The 25,852-nt window shown below is 34.7% G+C and overlaps 3 protein-coding genes across 4 annotated transcripts; all 3 read right to left on the minus strand.

The window, feature by feature from the left end:
* Positions 1 to 982: 982 nt before the first annotated feature.
* On the minus strand, positions 983 to 6,203 carry LOC133877929 (uncharacterized). Its single transcript, XM_062316382.1, has 9 exons — positions 6,046 to 6,203; positions 5,012 to 5,086; positions 4,854 to 4,919; positions 4,649 to 4,746; positions 4,513 to 4,550; positions 4,338 to 4,425; positions 3,908 to 4,228; positions 3,301 to 3,366; positions 983 to 1,380 (listed from the first exon to the last, which is right to left on the minus strand). Exons 2-9 carry the CDS (start codon positions 5,070 to 5,072, stop codon positions 1,225 to 1,227), a joined length of 894 nt encoding a protein of 297 aa, XP_062172366.1. The 5' UTR covers positions 5,073 to 5,086; positions 6,046 to 6,203; the 3' UTR covers positions 983 to 1,224.
* A 2,581-nt stretch (positions 6,204 to 8,784) lies between these two features.
* Positions 8,785 to 10,925, minus strand: LOC133877184 (uncharacterized). Its single transcript, XM_062315429.1, has 9 exons — positions 10,770 to 10,925; positions 10,623 to 10,675; positions 10,416 to 10,481; positions 10,236 to 10,333; positions 10,110 to 10,147; positions 9,755 to 9,842; positions 9,390 to 9,656; positions 9,136 to 9,201; positions 8,785 to 9,042 (listed from the first exon to the last, which is right to left on the minus strand). The coding sequence occupies exons 2-9, from the start codon at positions 10,666 to 10,668 to the stop codon at positions 8,884 to 8,886; spliced, it is 828 nt and encodes a 275-aa protein (XP_062171413.1). The 5' UTR covers positions 10,669 to 10,675; positions 10,770 to 10,925; the 3' UTR covers positions 8,785 to 8,883.
* Positions 10,926 to 15,068: 4,143 nt separating this feature from the next.
* Positions 15,069 to 22,977, minus strand: LOC133877183 (ATP-dependent zinc metalloprotease FTSH 10, mitochondrial-like). 2 transcript variants are annotated; one of them, XM_062315427.1, is made up of 8 exons: positions 22,626 to 22,977; positions 22,263 to 22,506; positions 21,976 to 22,047; positions 20,560 to 20,690; positions 18,203 to 18,682; positions 17,283 to 18,050; positions 16,323 to 16,550; positions 15,069 to 15,692 (listed from the first exon to the last, which is right to left on the minus strand). In XM_062315427.1, the coding sequence occupies exons 1-8, from the start codon at positions 22,674 to 22,676 to the stop codon at positions 15,219 to 15,221; spliced, it is 2,448 nt and encodes an 815-aa protein (XP_062171411.1). In that variant the 5' UTR covers positions 22,677 to 22,977; the 3' UTR covers positions 15,069 to 15,218. The 2 variants fall into 2 exon arrangements, with proteins under 2 accessions (XP_062171411.1, XP_062171412.1); XM_062315428.1 differs by lacking the exons at positions 21,976 to 22,047; positions 22,263 to 22,506; positions 22,626 to 22,977 and adding an exon at positions 21,130 to 21,169.
* Between the last annotated feature and the right edge of the window lie 2,875 nt (positions 22,978 to 25,852).

Consider the following 25,852-nt stretch of genomic DNA (forward strand, 5'->3'; position numbering starts at 1 on the left):
CTGACCCCAGTGGGACACTTTGAGCTTACTTCCCTCTAGTCTTGCAGGCGCTCTAAGTTTAAGATTTGACATGATTAACTGATTCTTCGAAAACATTATAACGAGAGTCCACCACCAAACAAAAGAGAAGCATTACAGTATGGTGGAAATGCGGATGCAAGTTCAATTATTAGCAATTTCTGCATCTATATAACGTGATTATCACTTTTGAGCATCTTCATTATGTGATTACTATCCGCATCCGTGTGGTTATTTTTCGCAGTCCGCCTATGAGATTATGAGCATTTTGAATTACTATTTAAATCTATATGCAAAATTAAATAATGCGGTTATTACTATATGCAATTTTCAATAAATTAAGATCCAACTTGTTACACAATTTATGATTATCAACCATAGATGGTCATTGTCTCAGAGTAATTGGGATTTAGATTATCCAAAGAAAAAATAAAATAAATATAGTGAGATATAACTTTGAGATGATAGTGAAAAAACCCTAATATAACCTAAAGGTCATAATCTTACCAAATTCAACAATTCTTGATGCTCTTGTTTCTCTTGTATAGCAGCTAATACTCTTCATGTACAGAGATTTTCCCCTTTCTTCTATAAAAATTATTATTATTCAAAAAAAAAAAAAAAATACCAAATTCAGAACAACCTCGTTTTTTTAGTAAATTTAATTAAATATATATTACATATAAAGGTAACCGCATCTACATACTCTAAAACCGCTATCCACATCCGTATATGCAGATAATTATTTTTAATAACTGCAACCATATTTTTACCCCTACATTACTGTAACCAAAAGTAAATCCATCCTAGAAGTTTCTATAGGATGGCTCTAGCTAACCAGAAAAAGCATGGTAAATGAAATTCATGATGAAACAGAATTGTTAATTTGAATCCACGACCAAATCAACAATGATTATTTTTGGCTTAAGAGTAAGATAAGCTTGTATCGAAGCACTAACAAACATATTAAAGAGTTTGGCTTCCATCTATTATTCAATAACATTAACACTCATCTTATTGAACAAGTACACGGTCAGGATTAAAACCCACTTAATGCTTGGAGGTTTCCACTTTCCCTCATCCATTTATCTGGCAAGCTAGCTATATATAAAGGAGATGTAGGCTAATAAAACTAATCATACAGGCAGGGGTGTTAAAAGGCCTACCCCATATATTTTTTGTTCAAACTACGAAGATACAAACAAGCTAAGCCTTCACACATGTCTCAATTCCAACCTTCCCTGCATACCTAATGTTCTCAGACTTCTCTTCAGCTTCCCAGAGCTCTGGCAACGCTTCCCTGATATTATGTATGCTCTCCAGTGCAAAATCCACGCCTTGAACGCGGTGAGAAGTGCCTACCTACACCCATGCATAACAAATTAATTAGAATTATAATATAAGCAATGCTGCATATAGGTAACATTCCGATCCCACATTAAGAAGATGAGGAGTAACCCACATAGAGTACATAGTGGTTTATAAAGATAGTCATGAGTTTGAAGTCCCACATTGTCTAGTTACTAGATGAAACTAAACTTTATAAAGAATTCTATGAAAGCTCTAAATTGACTAGTCTTTTTGGAATGATAGTGTAGATGCGACTAACACTTTTTCATGGGTCGTTACAACATACCCCACCCCCATCTATTCGGCTGATAAAGAAATCAATTATTTTTTTTTTATAAATAAAATATATTGAAAAGGCGCAAAGGAGCGCAACCCAAAGTACACAGGATGTATACAAGGAACCCCTGATGTAAAGAACATAGAGAACATCTATCTAAGAAATCAAAATAGGAACATTCATGCATTAACTTAATTCTATCTCTCCACATAAACAACATTTGAAGCATCTTTCTCTTCAGATTCGACAAACCAGTCTCACAATCTTCAAAACAGCGTGCATTCCGTTCCCTCCAAACGCACCACATCAAACACAACGGAGCCATGCGCCAAATCTGTATCGAAGTCCGATTACCCTTCTGGCCCCTCCAACTCCCCAACATGACTTTCACCAACCCCGGCATTACCCACTCCACCCCAAACAATTGCAGAAGCGCCCTCCACAATTCTGTAGCCACCATACAATGCAGAAACAAATGATCAATGGATTCTCCAGCGGTCTTACACATAGAGCACCAATCCATCACGATAATGTTTCTCTTTCGAAGGTTATCCAAAGTTAAAGATTTCCCTAAAGTTGCCATCCAAACAAAAAAGCCACTCTCGGGGGAACATTAACTTTCCAAATACTTTTCCACGGAAATGAAGACTGAGTAGGACTAGACAACAACTTATAGTATGACTTTACCTCAAAAGATTTCTTTCGCGCTGGCACCCAACACAACTTATCCTCTCCCTGGCTGCTAACTTTGAGGGTGTACAACATCCCAAAAAACCTACTAACCGCTTCGACCTCCCAATCATGAACTGAACGAGAAAACATAATATTCCATAAGATGGTGCCATTTTGTCTCTGCATAATTTCCTCCACCCAAGCATCCTTTCTTCTAGCAATAAGGAACAAATCTGGAAAGAGGATCTTCAAAGGAATTTCCCCACACCATACATCATGCCAAAACAGAACTTTCGAACCATTCCCGATCTCATATCTCACATGCGCAGCAAAAGCATCCCATCCCCTCCTAATCCTTTTCCACACGCCAAACCCATAAGAACCCACAATCTCCTTAGAACACCAACCACCCCTCAAACTATCATATTTGACATCCACCACCTTTCTCCAAAAAGCATCTCTCTCCATAGCAGATCTCCATAACCATTTACCCATCAAGGCTTTGTTGAACATAACCAAATTTCTCAATCCTAGCCCCCCCAAAGCTTTAGAAGAACAAATCGTACGCCAATTAACCAAATGAAATTTAAATTCATCTCCAACACCACCCCAAAGGAAATCTCTCTGAAGTTTCTCCAAACGATTTGCCACTCCCACAGGAATAGGGAAAAGAGATAGAAAGTACGTAGGTAAGCTTGAGAGAGTGCTATTGATCAAGGTTAACCTCCCCCCTTTAGATAAACACACCTTCTTCCACCCTGCTAGTCTAGCTTCCATCTTCTCAATAACATTATTCCACATTGATTGTCACTATGTCATCAGATAGTGGAAAGAGAATGGAATAAGAGTGTAGTATATAGCATTCCACGAGCACTGTTGCACTAATCTTAATGTAAGATTCATTTGGTTGTTTTAGTGATGGCTTGTCAATTCTTGGGGCATTTGTATAGTATTTTGCGATCTGGTTGAAGTTAATGACTTACCAACACAGTGTGAAGACCCAAGCGTTTCCCAGTCTGTACATTACGGATGCTATCATCAAAGAACAACTGCAAAAGGAAGAAATTACAATGTCAATATAAAATAGAGGGTGACTGGCAAAAGCAGCAAAGCTATGCTAATTCTGCAAAAGAGTTATAGAACATGGTGAGGAAATAAATAGTGCTAATTAGGCAGGCTACATATGGTCAGAAAGATGCGCGCACACAAAAAAAATAAAAATAAAAAGAAAAAGAAGCAAATCCAATAAATGGATTCAACCTATTAACACACCAACTATTTGTTAGAATATTAATTTAAAAGATTAAGTCATCATTTCCTATCAGTTTAAGCTTTTGTGAGCAGTAGTGATTCAACATGATATCAAAACAAAGGTCCGAAATTCGAAACTTGTCCCCGTCATTCACCTCCCCTCCCAATTTCACTTAAATATTCAAAATGTTAGATTTCACTTGATGAGGGGGAGTTTGAGCCCACATCTAAAAAGAAAAGTATTAGAATATTAATTTTAATTATTAAGTTTACCATTTTCTATTGGAATAAGCGGTAATTCAACACTATTCTCCAAGAAAATGGGAATTATATTCTTACCGTTCTTTGAGGGTTGATGTTGGCTATCTTGAAAACTTCTTCATATGCAACCTCAAATGGTTTGCAGGCAACTGGGGTCTTTGGAAGTACCAAACTAGCATTAGTTTGACTCATATACTCATTAATGTCAAAAGCTTCAGCGCTTGAAATGGTACTTGGTCTTGTGTCTCCCAATTCTGTGTCATCCTCTTCGATAGGAACGACATTCCCTTTGTTGGTAGAATTTAGAGTTTCAAAGCATATAATCCCTTCAAAGCAGTCCTCCAATCCAAGCCTGCTAAGCACTCTAGCAGCGTGGGCCTTATCTGCATTCGTAAAAATCTATACAAAAAGACCATGCACATCATCATGAGAAGAAGAAAAAGAGTCTTTCGCCACTCTCCAAGCAATTTGTATCATCGTATGTATATAATGCCAGGGAGAAACTTACAACTTTCTGAACTGGCAGGCTCAGCAACAGACTCCTCAGCACAGGGTCAGGTTTTAGCATATTGTAGGGCAATCTCCCATGAACATAACTGTGAAAAAGAAAAGTATGAGATGCCTCGATTAAATGTTTTTATGTTTTGAATGAGAGCTAATGGGAATGAGGAAAGAAATGATACCTATGGAAGTCATCATATTCAAAGTTATAGCCAATAGCCTAAAGAAAGAACCACAACAATACATTCATTATCAACCTGATGTACTTATGTATGTTCTCAGAATCAATCTGTGAAAAAGAATATACTAGGATCATACCCTGAGACCAGCCATTGTCGTCCCATAATCCTTGTACAAGGAAACACATAACTCAGGGACCTTGCTCTCCTCTATGCCAAGTTTTTGAAGCATATATTCTACAGTTGGGTATTCAGAGAAGGGTTTCAAACTTACGATTTTCATTTATTTTTAGAAAAATTGAAATTTATCTACTGTCCTGCCTAAAATGTGATGCATGCATTACCTTGAATATTCTTGGTGACTTCTGCCGACAAACCAGAACTAATAGGATAAAGAGTGTCATCCAGATCTGAAAATTAGATATATCAGGTTGTCATGATCCACCACTAAGGTCAATCAAATTCACAATCAATAAGAATTGTGATCGAAGAAGAGGCTCACCGAATAGAAGACACTCGTACTTGGGCTTCAGAGCTTGTTGGTACTGATCTTCATTTTCCATTTTGATGTAGGAGGCTTCAAATTAGAAAAATAGGATAATTAAGCATAAATACAGAAACAAACACCAAATAATATTACCAAATGTAACTTTATATCTCAACAAATCTTTGACATTTTCTAACTAAAATGATTCTAATGGTCAGAGATAGACAGAGGAAAGTTACAACGAAAGAGAGTCATTGCTTCCAAAAAGAATCAAACAGAAGTAGGCACGGAACTTCTAATTCTCTAGAGAAGAAAACCTTGCAATCAAGGTAAAAGCGTTGAATTTGAATTTCAAAAACTTAGAAAGCAAATGGGTTTTCTTTCCATTGGAAAGGAAAACCCAAAGATTTGAAAATTGACTGATTCAAATCAGATTATCAGTAAAATGAGTATTTGTTCAAACTTCAAGAAGTGCATATGACATTCAAAATCCAGAAAACGAAACATTTGCTTTCAAATCAACATCTAAAATACTCAAAAATCCAATCATCAATAACCCAAAACCTCAAAAACAGAAACAAGAGAAAGCATTGAAAGTTTGAACATCAAAAAGTCACCGGTGGGCATGTTTGAGTATTTTTGTTTTTCAAATACTGTCAGATTTTATCCATTTTTTCTCTAATTTTGTCTCAAATTTTCCAAACCATCCAAACATAATTTCAAAAAACAAATTCTCTTGATATTCGTAATTTTAAATATTTTTTAAAAAAATGCACTCCCAAACAGCATTTTGCATATATTTCATCAGAGCGCATCACACGTATAAACAAAAGAAAATAAGCCCAGAAAATTACTACTCTGTTTAATACATAAAAAACAAACAGATTTACTAGATCGAATGGACCCAAGTCTCCAAATAACTCAGCATTTGTTCCCACATTACTGGAACTGGTTCAAAACGTTACACTTAAAGAAAATAAACGATCGACAAACACATTCTTCTCAAGAAACAAAAAATCATACGTAGGACTAAGAGAACAAGAACTTACCAGATCCAAAGTAGGCCGACGAGAGAGAGAGAGTGGACTGTGGATGTAGAGAATTAAATTGTGTTGTGTTAAATGCGAAGCCGTTGAATTGGTTCAAAGTTGAAACGTTGAGTGAAAGGCGAAAGCGACCGAAAGAGGCAACACATGGAGAGAGACGATTTTCTCTGATTGGAAAGAAACTGAAAAGTAGGAGCCATAACTTTTCGGAACTTTGTACTACGTGGTCGTATCCTATTTTGACACGTACCATGCTCACGTGAGTTTCTACTACCGTGTCTTGGGACAATGTACGACTAATGCGAGGGGTTGACAGGTGTCCGGTTTTTTTTTTTTTGGGATACAGTGTGGGAGACATCGAACAACCACCCTACGCACGCGGTTAGCCCCGTCTGAGAAAAGGAGAGGTCCCCAGGGTTTTTGGAATTGGATGACGACTTCGACTAAGATTGTTTTAATTTAATTGTTTGAATAAAAAAAGATTTTTTAATTGTAACATGCGTTGATCTACTCAATTTATGGCTTCCAATATTTAAATTAATAATGAAGTGCACGTAAATTTAATTAATTTAATCGCTGATTTAATAGCAATTTATCTTAAAATACATTAAAAAAAAAAATCACATGACTTTTAATTCACATACATTTGTCATTTTTAGTGTGTAACATCGTAAGTGGGTCCATTAAACTTGAGTTATATTATTATTTCGTCTTCTAAAATGATTTCTTACCATTTTATTTATTTTTTTTATATAAGTACATTATAAACTATTACAATGGAAATTTAAAAAAACAAAAAATAGTAGGGTTTGGGCAACCCAAATTTAAAACTATGAATAAAAGTACGCGGGGACAATGCTTCCGAAGATGCGGGCCCTTTGGCTCGAGGCACTGATGCAACAAAGCCAGGGTCACCAATAAATGTGATATCACAAGTGTATTGTTCACAAGGACCCAAACACAAAAACAATGGTAAACTGAGGGAGAGGGATACAACAAATAAGTCCAATAAAACAAATAAATAAACACACAAACAGCAAGAATAGCAGAAGTCCAGTAGAAGGAGGAGGAGTAGGAGCCATCCGTGACGGCGCGAATTTATTAAAAAAATCATTTTAATTTTTATTTTTTAGTTTTTAGTTTTAGTTTTTTTTTTTCTCGAATTTATAAGGACATTTTTGTCTTATTAAAAAAAAATTAAGAATTATTTGTCTTTTTGTTGGTCTTAAGGGAACATTGACATTTTTTAGTCGTTTGAAGGAAGATATTGACACAATTAATAGTTTGAGAGGACAATAACAATTGAGCGGTAGTTTGAAGGGAATATTTATATTTTTCCCAAATAAAATACAAAGAGAATTATATCAACATTTAATGGTAAGAGAGGAGCACAGAACAACTTTTTTTCTCTGCCTTCTCTCTAGAATCATCTGGTGTTTTTCTGTGAAAATCTCCATGGGAGGAAAGCTTTGTGCTTCTATCCTCATCACCCATCTATGTTCCATACCTAATCTCTCCATCCTCCCTGCCAACCGTCCACCCTTCTCACCTTCCGTCACCCATCCTACTTTTTTACAGTGTTTTAAGCCACTGGAGATAAGGCAGAAGCTCCATCTACCCCTCTATCATTTTCGATGTTTTAAGCCACCGGAGATAAGGCAAAAGCTTCATCTATCCCTCTATTATTTCAATACTTTACATGTTTTTTGGTTTGTCACTACACAGCGACTGTATATGGTCTTTTCCTCCATCCCTCACCGTGTTCTCTGTAACTTTTAGAAAGGTTTTATGATTGAAATTTTTGAATCTAGATTTACTCTCCTCCTTCGATTTTTACACGACACGCTCCTTATCAACGGGTTCTCCAGAGTCCCCGGCTTCCACCGATAATCTCCGGTTCTTCCACCGCTGCTTGCTCCCCAGCACGTGGCTTACACGCTCCAGAGCGTTCTTTGCTCTGGCCTAAGACCAACAAAAAAACAAAAATGATTCTTAATTTTTTTTAATAAGATAAAAATGCCCTTATAAATTCGAGAAAAAAAAAACTAAAATAAAAAAATAAAAAATAAAACGATTTTTTTTGAAAAAAATGGAAATTATTAAAAAAATGAAAAAATAACTGAATATTATAAAAGCAATTTTTTTTTTTTTTTTACAAAAAAAAAAAAAAAAAAGAAGTAGAAAAACCGTTCTTTTATTTTTTGTTCTTTTTATAAGTTTTTGTTATTTTAGATTTTTTTAAAATAATTTTTTAAGTTTTTTAATAATTTTAAAATAATATTTTTATCATCATGGAGACATTAATATGTTTTCGTAATTTATGAAAAGACATTGATATAATTAATATTCTAAGAGGCATTTACAATAAAATAATAATTTTAAAAGAATTATATGTACTTTTTTTTTGAACTTTATTCATAAAAATATCTCAGCACACGTGTCCCAACTGTCTATTCGACTTTAATTAACAAGACACTCATAATGATGCATTCCAGGTGCCACGATCTACTCCACAGACGCGTTTTAGTTGCTTTATCAAAAAGTCTTTCTTTTTCATTTGTCTCATTGAAAAGACCCGGTGGGCGGTGCACATTAATTAATTATAATTGGTAGGAACAAATATCATCTTAATGAAAGCGACCATGTAACGAGCGAGCCTTGAAGCGTCGGTCTTACCATTATATTAAAAATAATAATAATAATAATATAAATCATGTGCATTCATATTTAGGTAAAATCAAATTAAGAAAGATAATTAATTCATAGATAATTAGGTTTAGATATGACAATTCCACTACCAAAAAGTTAATACAAATATTGCTGAAAAGCCTGAATATAATTCTAGGCTTCCACTGGTGTCTCAATTGCTATCTTTCTTGCATACTGCATGCTTCCTGACTCTTCATCAATGGCTTCCCACAGCTCCGGCAATGCTTCCCTAATATTGTGGATGCTCTCCAAAGCATAATCGACACCATTTGCACGATGAGATGTGCCCACCTATATATACATACCCATAATCATATTTTAAATCTTTTTCCTAAATATTTTAACTCTCATAATTCAAGTATATATATTCACTGATCGACTTACCTGCACGGTGTGAAGGCCCATACGCTTCCCAGTTTGTATATTTCGGATACTATCATCAAAGAACAGCTGGTAAAAAGCAAGAAAACACCGTTACAATTATGACCGACAATCAGTGAATTCGACATAAACCCGACACAAAATCATAGTCTTATACTGATCATGCCTCAGTATAATCCGGACCCGAAATGCGAATACGAATTGATACCCTAATTCTAATCCCCCAAAGCCTACAAATAGAGAGCAGATTATCTTACTGTTCTTTGAGGATTGATGCCGCCTTTCTTGAATGCTTCTTCATATGCATTTTCAAATGGTTTGCAAAAGATTGGAGACTTCGGAAGCTCCGAGCTAGCATTGGGTTGAAAAGCGAGGTGAACATTATTAATGTTATCGGAGCCATTATTCTTCTCGTTGGTGGCCGGATTCAGAGTCTCGAAGGATATAACCAAATCGAAGCAGTCCTCCAATCCAAGCTTGCTAAGAGCTTTGGCAATATGGGCATTATCCGCGTTGGAGAAAATCTATGTTGTAACGATAAAAAACATTGTCAAAAGGAAAGCTCAATTCATGCATATATGCTATAATCTATCTGAATTTCTCTACGCAGAAAGAAACTTACAACTTTCCGGATAGGCAAGCTAAGCAACAGACTCCTCAGAACATGGTCAGGTTTTAGTGAATCATAGGGCAATCTCCCATGAACAAATCTGTAATATGGAAAGTGTCAGACCAAATACTTTTCAACAGAGGATGCCCACAAAGTAAACGACATAAATTCCCTCTAAATTGGGTCGGAGGAATTTCTTCTAACTCCGTCTATAAAACTGTCGTTTGTCCTTAAACATGCGAGAAATGCGAGAAACAAGTGATTTTTTAATAGATGCATGGCAGTTTTATAGACCGAATTCGGATTCTCCCACCAAGTTGGGAGGAAAATTTTGTAAGTAAAAGGGTGGAAATTGTCAAATTGGTACCTATGATAGTCATCATTGTCAAAGTCGTACCCAATTGCCTGGAAAGGGAGCATATATATGCATTATTCAACTGTATCACATCTTCAAAAAATTCTGCTTTCGAAGAAAATGACAATAATACCATACCTTGAGACCGGCCATTGTTGTTCCATAATTCTGGTATAATGCACGATTCATCTCAGGGATTTTCTTTTCTTCTATGACAAGCTTTTGAGCCATATAATCTGTGGAGGGTAATATTATATATAAACAGATCTATAATTTGTAAACGCATCAGGAATTAGAGAATGATGAATATTGCAGTACCTTCAATGTTCTTTGTGCATGCTTTCGACAGACCAGAACTCAGGGGATAAAGGGTGTCGTCAAGATCTGCAAGCAACATATATTTTTGCATTTTATATTTGTGATATTTGCTTCATCCCAAGTACTCCCTACAGTACTCAGATAGAAACCCACTGAAAAGCAAGTAAAACATGAGGATTTTGAAAGGATCCGAGCAAGAAAGCTTACCAAAGAGAAGACACTCGTAGTTGGGCATTAGAGCCTTGTATTCCATGTTTAACCTGTGTATAAAGAACGCTTTAGTGTTAGTGAATGACAGGAAACCAACATGGATTAAAAAGAAGTGTAATTTGTTTTGGAGAAGCGGGATTTTACAGCAGAGAATTATGAGAAAATGAGAGGAAAAACAGAGGTAGCTGCAAATATTGAATGAGAAAGGAGATGTGGGAAAGAAGAGGGTGGAGACGGTGGGTTTAAATAGGGAAGGAGTTCAGGTTTGAAAGAGGAAAGCCACAGGTAGTCTTCCTCAATGGTCTAATTAATCTATAGTCTCTAGAAGCATAAATGCGAATAATAGACCCCAGAGGGCCATAGTCTTTTTGACTTTCTCTATAAAAATCATAGCTTCTGGATTTTTATTTATTTTTAATCCAATCAAATTATTAGCATTCATATTCGGTTCAATAATTTTCTTTTAATTTTAATTTGAAAACAAAAAATTATTATTATTATTATTTTTTATTTTAACTACCTACTTTTAATTATCAATTTTTATTATTCTATTTAAATATTATTTCCTTTTCAAATCTACATTCCAAAATCATGCGCATGTTTTATGTGAAGTCAATTTTTTTTTAAAAGCTCATTAAATTTGGTAAACACTATAAGAGCATTCTTAGCAACTTGCTATTTTGGTAGAAAAAAACACATAAAAATCACTCCTAGCAACCTCACTACTAAAAATTTTGGTGAGTGAACAGTACTTACCAAATCATTAAAAAACTATAAAAATTTGGTTATTTATTTATCTTTTTTTTTTTTTTCTCTTAAACTATAATATTTCCACACTTTAGACATCCAGTGCCGTACAAATTTCTTGTTCACATATTCGAACAGGTTTTGTGGAATTGAAGGGGCATGTTCAGGTAGCATTTTATTTCTGATTATTTTTTTAAAACATGTTTGTGTAGGTTTTTAAAATTCAAATTTTACTCAAGTTTTATCAAACTTTTTTTAATTTTGTTTCGAGTCCTCTAAAGAAAATATTAGTACAATGTTTCTCCGAAAAGAAAATATTCTAAACCTAAAGTATTTCATACAGCAATGTAATAACTAATATATATTTTAACCCTTGAACAATAAGCCAAGAAAGATAATGGTAATGTGCCTTCACATTGCTTTAGCTTTATGGGAAAGCGAGACAGAATTTTACTTTTGATTGCCATAGTCCTTAGATATGTGAGATATTTGGTGCACATAACAGTACTCTTATCTCATAATTGAGATTGATATTCTGTTCTATCTATGGCATTTAGATTTTTTCTTCTTTTCTTTTTTTTTTTTTTGAATTTTATGGCATTTATATTTTAAAAATTAAATTGAAATCTTTTTTATGGTTCAGATTAAATTTTACAAATATAATGACTATATATTTTCACGTTATTTAAAATTTTTAAACGATATGACACTAATTATATTGCTAAATATAACAAAACAAAATCTGCACGTAGTACTATTAAAAGTGGGGCAGCTGACCCAATAGTAACGGAGGCTTTGGCTGCTTTACACGCCGTAGGGTTATGTAGAGAGATGAGCTTTAATAACATTATCATGGAGGGAGATGCTCTTCAAATTGTAACGGCAATTAAAGCGGATGGGAATAATTGAAACAAATTTAGACACATAGTTGATGGAATCAAAAAGGGTTTGCACTAGTTGAGATCGTGGAGCGTCGTACATGTCAAGAGGAGCAAAGCCGCGAATGAGGCTACTCATACCATTGTCCGATAGGTTATTTTGTGTGTCATAAATAGAGTTTAGGTTGAAGAAACTTCAAATTGTATATATAGTATTGTAAGCAGGGATTTTCAGGTTCCTATATGATTTGATGATTTTTCTAATAAAAGTTTCAACTTTTGTTCAAAAAAAAAATATATATATATATATATATACAAAATTGAATTATCGATACCCAATTGAATTATTAAATGACATAAATTTTTTACAAATTAGTTCAAATGAAATTTTTCACAAACCAACTTCTAAAAGTGACATGTATCCCTTACATATGTGAAGCACATTTTTTTTTTAAAATACGTAACTTTTTATATATTTTTTTAATAATTTAAAAAAATATGCCATTTTTATAAAACGGTTTATATGAATTTTTTACGAACCTGTTTGGAAAAAAATTTCTGTCAAATGGGTTGAATAAAATTTTGAACTTCTCGAACTCCAATTTAGGTTGACCTAACCCAATATTTTAATATATATATTATGTGGTTTGGTTGAAGAATCTCTGCAATAAGTTAGGCCTTAGGGTGTGAGCACCTGGGTTTTGATTTATCATAGATCATTTACATCCAAGTAGTCAAAAGGTTATTTTGGGTAACAAAATGTAAATTTTTGTGAAAATGTAGCTGCTTCTAGCTAGTTAATTTTGCTTAAAATTTGGTGAACTTTTAGAGCATAGTTAATAACCTCACCAAATGTTACCAGCTAAAATAGCTAAAAATCAATTTTTTCTATTATGGTGAACCATTTTTTTAATTTACCCTCAGTAGCCTTACTATTTTAACTATTCACTATCACTATTCCATTTAAATAATATTTTTTTAGATTTTTTTATTATTATTTTTCTATTTAATCTTTTTGAATGTTTGTCTTTTTCTAACGGTCATATTTTTTAATATTTGTCTTATTCTAATGGTCATATTTTTAAAATTTTGTATTATATTCTATTATTCTTTACTATATTTAAAATTGCGAACATTGAAAAATTTAGTTTTTTAAAATTATATTTAGATGGTTTAGAGAACTAGAAACAAAATTGAAAAAAGATTGATAAAACTTGAGTAAAAATTGAATTTTAAAAACCTACACAAACATGTTTTTAAAAAATAATCAGAAATAAAATGCTACCTGAACATGCACCTTCAATTCCACAAAACCTATTGGAATATGTGAACAAGAAATTTGTACGGCACTGGATGTCTAAAGTGTGGAAATATTATAGTTTAAGAGAAAAAAAAAAAACAAAGAGAGATAAATAACCAAATTTTTATAGTTTTTTAATGATTTGGTGAGTGTGGTGAGTATTGTTCACTCACCAAAATTTTTTGGTTATAATAATGAGGTTGCTAGGAGTGATTTTTATGTGTTTTTTTTTACCAAAATAACAAGCTGCTAGGAATGCTCTTTATAGTGTTTACCAATTTTAATGAGCACTATAGCTTTAAAAAAACAAATTGACTTTACATAAAACATGCGCATGATTTTGGAATGTAGATTTTAAAAGGAAATAATATCTAAATAGAATAATAAAAGTTGATAATTAAAAGTAAGTAGTTAAAATAAAAAATAATAATAATAATAATTTTTTGTTTTCAAACAAAATTTAAAAAAAAAAAATTGAGCCGAATATGAATGCTAATTAAGCCATCCATTTATCCAAAAAATAATGTTACATTGCATATAATCAACCACACCAATCTAAAGGATAATCAATGGTCTTTCACATTATCTTCAAAGGGTAGTTTAATCGATTGGGGATCACGTCTCATGAAGCGGAGGTCATTAGTTTGAATTCATCTCCCCCTCTTATGTGGACACGTAAAAAAAAAAAAAAAAAAAAAATGTCTTTCACATTATCTAAATTCCAAAGAATGAGTTATTTAAGAATATGGCTTGCCGTGTTCTGCGCACACCGGACGGAAGCTAAATTCGTTCGATTTGGCTGCCATGTGCCAACTCTTGAGAATTTAACACAAAAATGACGTCAGGCCTTCACAATTCTTTAACAATTACTTATCAAGGATGGACCTTGTCTCCTGTCTTTATTCCTTTGGGTTTGGATTAGTGGCTAAAATTTTAATTGGATCTCAACTATCAAAACTATTATCATAAATCCCTTTCCATAGACTTGTTTTCACGACGTCTAATCACGCATGGGAAATGCTAGAAGTATTAAAAATTTTTTATCAAGAAATTTGTATTAAGATGATGTAGAGCATATTCATAATGATGTAGAAATTCTCGAACACATATTCTCCATATGGCTTCTCAAGTATCTTCACCATGCCATCCAAATTATAGAGAAGCCCTTGCTGCCAGGTTAGCAGTCTTTTTGGCAACGTCTCTTCATCTTGATCACTTTATTCTGAAAGGTGATTTAGAAGTTGTCATCTCTGCTCTCCAAAATCCAACTATTTCTCAAGATCAAAGAATTTCACCCCTCATCTTGAAAATAATTGGATTTATCTCAACTTCTTTCTCTTGGAAAGCTACAAAAATTTTAAAAAGTATAAACTTCAGTGCCCACCATTTGACACATTGATACGCAACCACATCATTTTCTAGTAACATTTTCACTTATCCTCCCCTTTTAAGAGGTGGCATGCATCTTTCCACTGGTTTCTAGTTTGTTTTCCTGTTGCTTGTGTCTTTCAAAGTATCTAAAAAAAAAACATATCTCTGAAATATAATATATTTTCCAAATGGCGCTGTAATCATAAATACCGATTGTACAAATTTTGGGGAACTTTTAAGGGAAATGGAAAACTCATAATTCATTCCATGTACAATTACAGCCAACGTCCCTAGTAATCACGTTGGGACTACTTGAGGTTCTAGGGGTGAAGATCCGTCCTCCTCCTCAGTAACAGGTATCTCCACAGTCTTCTGATCTTCCTCTTCAAAACCTTGCTTAAATATATCATAATTCGTGAGCTCGGTTGATTTGAATGGCCGTTCACCCAAAACTCGAAGCAAGTCATCTTGGTGAAGAACTTCCTTTTCAAGCAACAGCTCGGCAATTTTGGCCACCTGCTCTTTGTGTTCCTCTATAAGTTGGATTGTGTGTACATATGCCTTGCCCACCCATTCTCGCACTTCACTGTCAATAATTGCTGCAGTCTTGCTGCTGTACGGCTTGCTCATTTCAAATGAGTCTTCCCTTTGAGGAAAAGAGAGGAGACCCACCTTGTCGCTAAAACCATAGACTGCTACTTGGGCGTAGGTCATCTTTGTCACCTTCTCCAAGTCATTTTGAGCCCCTGTTGATATTTTCCCCAACAGCACCTGCATACAAACACAATAGAAAAATAAATCCATATCACCACAATCATAGTTGAATAGCCTATTGCATTACACTTTTGGTTCCTTTTTAATCTTTCCATTCGCAAACATATCAGTTGGGAATATGGGTGTTTGCATCATGAGATAAAAGATAGGGCTGACAATTTTGACACGACCCGCAAACACGATAAAAACACAACACGAAATTAATGTGTTAGGGTTGAGAGGTATAACACATTTAATTAAATAGATCATGTTAAAATTGACCTATATAGTCTTATACGCATGCCTCAACATGACTCAAACCCGACACACGATATTTAGAACTGACAATTTTTTACAGAACTTGAGAACCCAACATGAAATTAGCAGATTAGAATTGAGGGGTCTGGTCCGTTTAATTAAATAGGTCGAGTTAGAGTTAACTTATATAGTCTTATACCCATGCTTCAATACAACCCAAACCCGACAGGCATACATGAATTGCCACCCACTTAAGAGTTGAACATAATTGCTAACTTTCTGCAATATGGTTGAAAGTGGAAAGAAGCATCCACAATTTATACCAAAAAGCATTTATAAAACTTGCCCCCATCCAAATATATGATAAGAGTAGCAAAACTTTATGGCTACCTGCTCAGCAGCCCGGCCACCGAGGGTCATGCAGGTCATGTCGAAAAGCTGCTCCTTAGTCATGAGAAGGTTTTCATTAGGAACGTATTGGGCAAATCCAAGTGCCGCTGTACCACGAGGCACAATTGTCACTTTCAACAAGGGTTCTGCATGTTCTAAGAACCAGCCAGCAACAGCATGACCTGATTCATGGTAGGCAACAGTACGGCGCTCCAGCTTGCTTATCACCTGCTTGACAAATGAGGGATGTCAGAAATTCTCATGCTGATCAAGGGTAGAAAGAAGGATCAGATTGAAACTTGAAAAAAAATTCAGGTTTCCCTGTAGATCAAGAATCCTTTCTAGAGCACTGGAAATTTCAAAACACACAAGGAACAACCAAATGGCAGGTCCAGAAGCGTATTGGAATGAAAGCATTCGGGCTTCCCATAACCTTTACAAAAAGCAACTTAGAGCTAATTACGCTTTACCTACACAAGATTAGGGTCGAATTCAAATTGGAATCAAATTGTCAGCCTGTGGTTTAAAAAATTGCACTTATTCCACCTGAGGTCACATTCTTTATTATTTTTCAGAACTAAATCGTTAAAATACAAGTGTATAAATCACATTTTTCCAAAAAAAAAAAGTCAGCAGAAAATACAACAATCTCATTATAATATAAATATATTAAACTCATTAACCAAAAGAACAAAAAACTATACTTCAGATGGGTAAAGTGCAACATTTAAAACCATTGGCAACTCGAACTTGGCTCAAATCATAAATTATTAAGTATAGTTTCCCCAGCTACTTTCCATGATGAAGAGCAGCTCCAGATGAATTGCAAAGGTCTTTCATTAAACCCCCAAATAAGAAAAAAAAAAAAAAAAAAGCTTCCCCCAACAACAACATGGTCATAGAGTTAAAATTCAAAATGGTGATCACATCATGCAACACAAGTGGCTAGAAATTAGTTACCTTGTTCTTCTTCTCCAAACCACCAATGATCCTATCTATAGCTGCCTCAAAATGATCCATTGTGACCTGTGTTCCCTCATTCCTTGCAGCAATTAGAGCAGCTTCGTTGCAGACATTCGCAATGTCTGCTCCAGCAAATCCAGGCGTGAGGGCTGCAAGCCTCTGAGAGTAATATGATGGCTCCTGATCAAGTTTAATTTTTTTCAAGTAGATCCGAAATATCTGGTCACGACCTTTAATATCAGGTTTATCAATGGTAATTTGGCGATCAAATCGGCCAGGCCTCAATAGTGCTTTGTCTAAAATATCAGGTCTATTAGTGCCAGCAATCACAACAACTCCAGAGGTGGTTCCAAAGCCATCCATTTCTACTAGCAACTGATTTAGCGTACTTTCACGCTCATCATTGGCACCTGAAAAGGCCCCACGCCCTCTTGCTCGACCAATTGCATCAATCTCATCAATAAAAACTATACTGGGAGCACACTGCCTTGCTTCTTGAAACAAGTTTCTGACCCTGGACGGTCCAACACCAACAAACATCTCCATGAAGTCTGAACCAGATATAGAAAGAAAAGGGACACCAGACTCCCCTGCAGTTGCTTTTGCTAGAAGGGTCTTTCCCGTGCCTGGAGGGCCTACCAAAAGAGCACCTTTTGGAATCTTTGCTCCCAAATCCTCATATTTCTTAGGGTTCTTTAGGAAGTGCACAAATTCCATAATTTCTTGCTTTGCCTCATCACAACCAGCAACATCTTTGAAATATATCTGGACAAACCCACCAGAAAAGAAAAAGTCTCTTTAGTCGCTTTCTAGAAACATGGTGGTTTTTAATTTATTGCTAAGTGACGAAAGACAAATTACTGGCAAAATTGGATGAAGCAAACAAACAACAAATATCAGAGAAACAGAATGCTAACCTTATTCTTGGCATTCTTATCTACTTTCGTAACATGTGCCTTTCCTATGTTGAATATCCCACGGGCACCCTTTCCACCACTGCCACCAACACCTAGCCCACCTTGCATTCTCCGCCCCATAAACAAAAGGGACCCCAAAAGCAAGAGCGTTGGTGCAAATCTCATCAATTCATTGTACCAAACCATTTCAGAGACATATGTTACAGGAACATAATCATGGGAATCTATCCCTAATGCTTCCTGGGCTTCCTCCAACTTCTCTTCAAAAGATTCAACACTACCAATGTTGAAAAAGTATTTATACTGGCCCCCATTCCCTTTTGCAGGGGTACCATTAACAGGTCCATGCACAATATCATCACTTGTCTGATTGCGTGGTGAGCTCCTTACAAAAACTTTCGCGACTGACTTATTAGTAACAACTATGTGGTCAACTTTACCGGCCTCCAGAAGCTTGTTTTTGAACTCTTGAAAACTAATCTGCAAAAAATATGAAATTTCAGAATGACCAGAAGAAAATTTAACATAAACAACTAAAGGAAAAAACATTTTCCAATTGGAAATAAATGACTAGGGGAAAAAATGCAGCAATTCAAAAGTTACATAGATCATTAATAGTAACCCTTGCGTCACCATGCAGACCCAAGTACAAGTTCTAGTGCCTCAAATAAGCAATCACCCAAAGAAATTTCCACTAAGAAGGTTAAGATTGTAATTAATCCACTTAGAGAAATGTCCACAAAAAGATGTTAAGACTTAACAGAAAATGGGATTAGAGCAATTTAACCAGCATCAATGGAAGTCTCCCTGTCAATGCAAGAAACCACTTTGTCTAATGAAGCTTCAGCCAATAATAACTCATGCAGCCATGCAGGTTATGAGGCAAGGTTCTTAAAAGTAAAAAGTTCTGGTCAGGCAGTCACTTGGATATGTAGAAACTTGTTTAATGAACCAATAATATATGTTAATACACCAAAAAAAAAAAAACGGTTTATAAAGATATTATCTTAATTTCAGATACATACAGTCGTCAAATGAGTTAATCCAAGGCTCAACTTCTATCAAAATGTCACCATACCCTCGTACTTTCGTACTTTTTGACATTGAGAATCCAATTTCCAATTTGGTGATATTAAAACTTGAGTTTCGGATTACTATGAATCTGAAACCTTCGTCCATTTTTCTGTCATATAAATAGCAGAAATAACATGAATATACAACTATGCACCTCATAAATAAATAAAAAATAATAAAAAAAAAAACTTAAAAAAAAAAAGGGTGATGAGGTGGACCTCCATGCCGTGGAGGTTGACCAGCTATGGAGGTCTTCGCTTTTTTTTCTTTTTTCTTTTAAAAAAAGTGTTCTGAGGGGCATAAGTATATTTCCATGTCCTTTCCGTTATTTATTTGACAGAAATGTGGACGGAGGTCTCGGATGTGACTTGAAACTCAGATCTTAATGTTATTAAAATGAAAACAGGGGCCTCAATGTTGAAAAATGCAAAAGCACGAGTGGTGACCCCCCCCCCATTTTTCTGAAACCTTCGTCCATTTTTCTGTCATATAAATAGCAGAAATAACATGAATATACAACTATGCACCTCATAAATAAAAATAAAAAATAAAAAAAAAAAAACTTGAAAAAAAAAAGGGTGATGAGGTGGACCTCCATGCCGTGGAGGTTGACCAGCTATGGAGGTCTTCCCTTTTTTTTCTTTTTTCTTTTAAAAAAAGTGTTCTGAGGGGCATAAGTATATTTCCATGTCCTTTCCGTTATTTATTTGACAGAAATGTGGACGGAGGTCTCGGATGTGACTTGAAACTCAGATCTTAATGTTATTAAAATGAAAACAGGGGCCTCAATGTTGAAAAATGCAAAAGCACGAGTGGTGACCCCCCCCCCCCCCCCAAATAAAATAAAAAGTAAAACAAAACAAAACACAATATAGAAAGAAATGAACCAAATCAGGGGAGAGGTCGTGATGCAAAATTTTTAAATAATTGATTTCAATTTGCATGTTGTGCCTATTGGCCATTGCAGCCTCCATTTAAATAAAAATATCCTAGGGACATTTTTCCATAATGGAGTATCAATGAATATATTTTTATACTATGCTGCTATTTGAAAGGGAATAGCATAATGAAACAAATTTTATGAGAAAAATATACTCTTTTTTTTTTTTTTTTATAAGAATTTTATGAGAACAATATACATATCACAGTTGGCCCTTTTGCCTTATTAATGATGATTAAAAATGTAATTCAAAAGCACGTTAATTGTTGAATTTTGCAAATTGACCTGAATAAAACGAAGAAGCTTGTAGAATGGCCCTAGAATGACATAAGGATAAGCTTACCTGTTGCTCTTCACGAGAACCAAATGACATGGAAGAAAGAACTAGCCCAATTATAATTAAAGGGGTCAATGAATTCTGAAATTTTGTGAAAATGTCTTGAAAACTCCAATGATCATCTGTTTTTGAGTCATCTGAAATTAGAAGAATAATTGGGTTACTTCAATTGATAAATCTAATCTCATACCCAGCATGGAAATAAATAAAAAGCAGATGCATGAACAACACAAACATAGAGAACATAAAGTTTATGTTCAAGAAGGGTTCACAAGTTCACACTAGAGATATCACAGTTGTTCTGCAATGAAGTTATTTCTGAATTTGTAGAAGGCGGAGGGAGTATATATTTGGTAATAGAAAACGTGTGTAACTAAGCAAACTCTTCCCCAATCTCTCACATCTTCAATGCAGTAAGATAGCTACATCCCTCCACTTCAAGTGTTCGACAAGCACAAGACACAAAAACTTGCAGAGTAATAGTTTTTTTTCTTTTTCTTTATCTAGCCCACAGGGCTTGGGCAACCTTAACATAGTTTTTTTTTAATCCAAACAAAAAGGCTAGGCCAACCTTACCCGACCACGCCCAGCCAACCCCCATTCCCAATACAGCTTAAAGTACAGACCAAGCTAGCCTTTTACCAGAATCAAAAACCGAGTCTGCCATAAAGTTAGTACCTGCAATGGTATTAGCTACCATAAAATCAGTACTACCTCCCATATGAACTAGAGGCATTTCTCAAAGGAAAGCTGAAAGCAAACCAGAATATTGAAGCTACCCAGGGAATTTGCAGCATCCACCATCCAATGTACAAGCTCCCTAAAGTCAAACAAATGAAAACCCAAAAATGACACATCTAAAACTCCAACATATTGCTGCAAACCACAACTGACACATTGATTCGCAGCATCCACCATGCAATATACAAGCTCCCTAAAAAACAAGGAAATGAAAAGCCACCAATGATATAACTAAAACTCCAACACACTGCTGCAAACTGCAATCGCCATATTACTTTCAGCTCAAACAGACATCCTCCATTTTAGCAGCAAAATACTAAGCAACATAATGTAAATTATATTATCCTATGGAGAAAATATATACAAGAACAATTAAGACCTTGGAAAAGCTCTTAAATTTAGTGCCCTGAAACATGTCGAAACACAAAAAGAACATCTTTTTTTTTTTTTGATAAGTAATTGCAATTTATAAAAAAAGGGCAGAGGGGCGCCACCCTTATACACCACAAAAAGAACATCTTAACAGTTAAGTATGATATCCTACTTTGTTTCCCATTTCTATAACTACCATTTCCAAACAATCAACAACAGCTATCTCCAAATTGAGAATTTCTCATTCCAAGAGGGGGGAAATGTATAAAGAATAGACATTATAACAGCTCAAAAGCAAAAAAAATTCACCTTTTGACTCCGATTTTTGCTCCTTTCCCTTCGGAATTTCCTTCTTTTCCTTCGGATAAAAGTTTTCATAATCTGCAAATGAAGGGCAATACACACTCAACCTTGTCCATACCACAATCCAAGTAGCATTAGCATTTGCAAAAGTAATTTTCTTACTCTTAGAAACAACTACTGAGCATTGATTTTCGCTAGGATTTAAACAATAAAATTCGTTCCATAGCATTGGCCAAATAGTACCCAAACAAAGTCAATGCTCAAAACACAAAAATCACATTTCAATCACTTACTCTTTTTCTTGGGGGCTTCACTCGAGAAAAGCCGACGTAGTCTAGGGTTTGCAAGAACACGGTTCAAATCGGACAAACACGCCTTCGAAACCAACTCCTTGTGAGCTCCAATTGTCGCTAAATACCTCCTCAAAAACCCTAATCCCCCATCCACACGACCCAGATACGCATTCACACCTGGCACCCCCAGAAGCCCTTCGTTGCCGATCACCGATCTCCCAACACCACCACCATACAACAAATTCTAGCCCACCAAAAATTAAATAAATAAATAACCAAAAAAAACCCAGAAAATTGAAAATTTCAACAGCACAAAAATTAAATTTAAAAAAAAAAAAAAAAAAAAATGGTGTAAAAACTTACTTTAGAGCGAGAAGACCGTGACAAGGAACGGCCAAGCCTCGAAAAGATCATTATTTTGATGACTCAGATAGAAAATGAGTGGTATTCTATATTATGGTTCTGATTCTTAAAAAAAAAAAAAACAGGAACAGATCTAAGGTGACAATCTTGGAAATAACGTTGCTAAAAACAATTACAGTACTAGGGTTTAACTGGACGTTAATTTCTGGGGCAAAATTAAACGAATGAGTTTTTGGAAGTGTTGGATAAGAAGGCTGACGATATATATAAGGTGCTGTTTGGGCGCGATAGATATTTGTGGGTCGCGTTTTCTGATTGGGGCATGGTTGGTGAGGTCAGCAGGGGCGTTGGGTTTGGTTTTGTTTCGTGGATTGATAACTTGGCAAGCAAGACATATAAGCAAGACGCAACACCAACGGCAATAGTCTCCAAACCACAATAACAATCGAAGTGGACTATTCCACTCCAAACACATCATTTTCATTTTTTTTTTTTTTATTATTTTTTTTTTTATATGTTCACACAAAATGAGAAGAGGGATTTAAACTAATGACATCCGCTTCATGAAGCGTGGTCTCCAACCAATTCAACTACTCTTTGAAAACTCCAAACACATCATTTGATATACCTCGTCATCTTTACAACTATAAATTTTCTTTAAATCCTAAGAAATCACGAAATCTATTACATTTTTGATATGATGCATTTATAATATCAGTATAATTTTTATACAATTCTAACAATTTGTTTAAAAAATTAACTATTAAATATGTAAAACTCACATGTAAAAAATAAATCTAATGATTATTTTGAAAAAAAAAAAATTGTTTGAATTGTATAGAAGTTATAAACGTATAATTTTTCATTACATTTAATCATTATATATATAATACGTTAAAGATATTCCAAGTCTAATCATAGAAGATTTGAATGCTTTGTTTGTTAATGCTTTTTAGAGAATTTTAAAAAAATATATATTTTAGATAAAAATATATTTTAATATGATATAAAGTGTTTTATATTTTAAGTTATTTGCAGTAAAATATTTTTATTGTTCTCGATGTTATATTATGTAACTTTAAATATAAGAGACATCATACTTAGTCATAATGGTTATGTTTGGCAATGAACATGACATGCCATAGTAGTGGGCAACCATTTTTTTTTCTCACTTTTTCACATTTTTCAATAACAATCAAATCAAAACATTCTCATTTTTTTCATTTTTTATATCACATCAATAATTTTTTTTATTATTATTCAAATAAAATATTTCCTAAAATACGAAACTTTTTCACTTTTCTATACAAAACTTTTTACTTTATATTACATCTACCACTTTTTACCAATTCCAATGGGTCTATGACAATAGGTTAGTTGCCATTTGAAACCATTAATTATATGATTTTTTTTTTTTTTTTATATATATATAAGTACAACCAGGAACTGAACAAAAACTAAATCAAGGAACAAAAAAAGAAGCAGAAGATTTCTTTCCTAAACAGGGTGGAAAGGAAATCGGGAAACAGGAAGGAATGGGAATGCAACTGGAAATGAATCTAGTTGCGGCCCAATTTGCCATATAATGGGTACCGAAGTTTGCACTTCGGTTGATATGACTAGCTGACCAACTAGTTGTAGAAGGAATCGTAGATGATAAGTCCGAAATAACTGAAGATATTCACCGATCCTATGTAATAGAAGGATTATTAATGGCAAGAGTCACTATAAGAGAATCGCCTTCAAAGATGATTGAAGGGAGCTTGAGGGACAGAGACAATTGAGCTGCAAGAAGAGCCGCAAAGGCTTTACCATATATTGTAAAACAAGGGGGGCTAACTTGAGCTAAACATTTAATAACCGAACCTTCAAAATCACGACAGGCAGCTGATTGAGCTGAAAAAGTTTTCCGAATGGCAGTAATTAATCTTGAAAGTAGATGATATTGGCCTTTTTCATGCAGGAAAAGAAGGAGTAACCTTAATTTTCCAAGCCATATAATGTTCTTTGGAGATATGATTGATCTTGGCAGAAATAGACAGAGCATTAGGAATCAAATTTTCTTGATGAGCTTTATTCTTGGCATACCAAATTTGATCATAGGCAACTGCTACAAAGATTTGGAAAAAATGAGAGTCAGATGCAGGAATACCAATAGTCTGTGGATGAAGTATAACATATAACCAATCAACCATAGAAGAGATACGCAAAGCAAGAATATCCATAGGCCATAAAGAGTTTCTTCAGACCACCCTAGCAATGGGGCAAGACAAAAAAAGGTGAACCAGGGAATCTATAGAAAAAGAACACAGGGAACACGTAGAATTAGAAATAGAAGGAGAAAAAATAGCTGAAGAAATACGCTCCTTTGTTGGAACACAATTCCAAACCATTTTCTAGAGAAAAAGGCAAAGCTGGTGATTAAGTTTAAACTTCCAAAGAAGTTTCCAACTTGATTGTTGCAAAGAGGAAGAGAGCGGAGTCCTCTGAGAAGTTAAAAATCAATGAGGGGACTAAGTAGAGAAAACACCCATAGAAGAAAGAGACCAAAGAAGAGCTTCAGTGGCAGACCGAATCTTGATCTTCAAAATCTCAGAAACAGAAGACGGTTCAAAAAGAAATCTCAACAAAGGTAAATTCCATGTCCCTGTTGTAGAAGAAAGGAGATCTGAAATCGCGAGAGGAAAATTAGCTTGTAAACTCTCAACCCAAGGGACTAGTCTAAATCAGGTAACGTGGGAACCCAAGTAGAAAATCAAATAGCAAGCAAACTAAACAAATGAGGAATAAAACAAGCTCCAGATTTCAATAAAGGCACAATGGATTTGATACCATTCCAAATAAAAGAATCAGTGGGAAGTGAGCTAGTAAGCAAATTTCCATATTTAAAGTATTTATTCTTGAATAATGAAACCCAGAGATAGTCATGATCCACAAGTAATTTCCATCCCAACTTGGAAATAAGAGAGATATTAACATCCTTCATAAGATGAAATCCCAAACCACCCTGATCTTTGGGTAAGCATAGGGAATTCCAAGATTTGAGAGATAAATTATGGGACTTATCTTTAGGAAAACCCCACCAAAAATTTTTAAATGCCATGTCCAGTTTATGACATAACTCATCTGGAAGCAAAAAGGAGCTCATAGCATAGAAAGGGATAGAAGAAGCCACCACCTTAATGAGAACAGATTTCCCAGTCTGGGAGAGCGTCTTAGATCGCCAA

The sequence above is a fragment of the Alnus glutinosa genome, chromosome 9 (genome assembly GCF_958979055.1).
Source record: "Alnus glutinosa chromosome 9, dhAlnGlut1.1, whole genome shotgun sequence".
In the NCBI taxonomy this organism is placed as follows: Eukaryota; Viridiplantae; Streptophyta; class Magnoliopsida; order Fagales; family Betulaceae; genus Alnus; species Alnus glutinosa.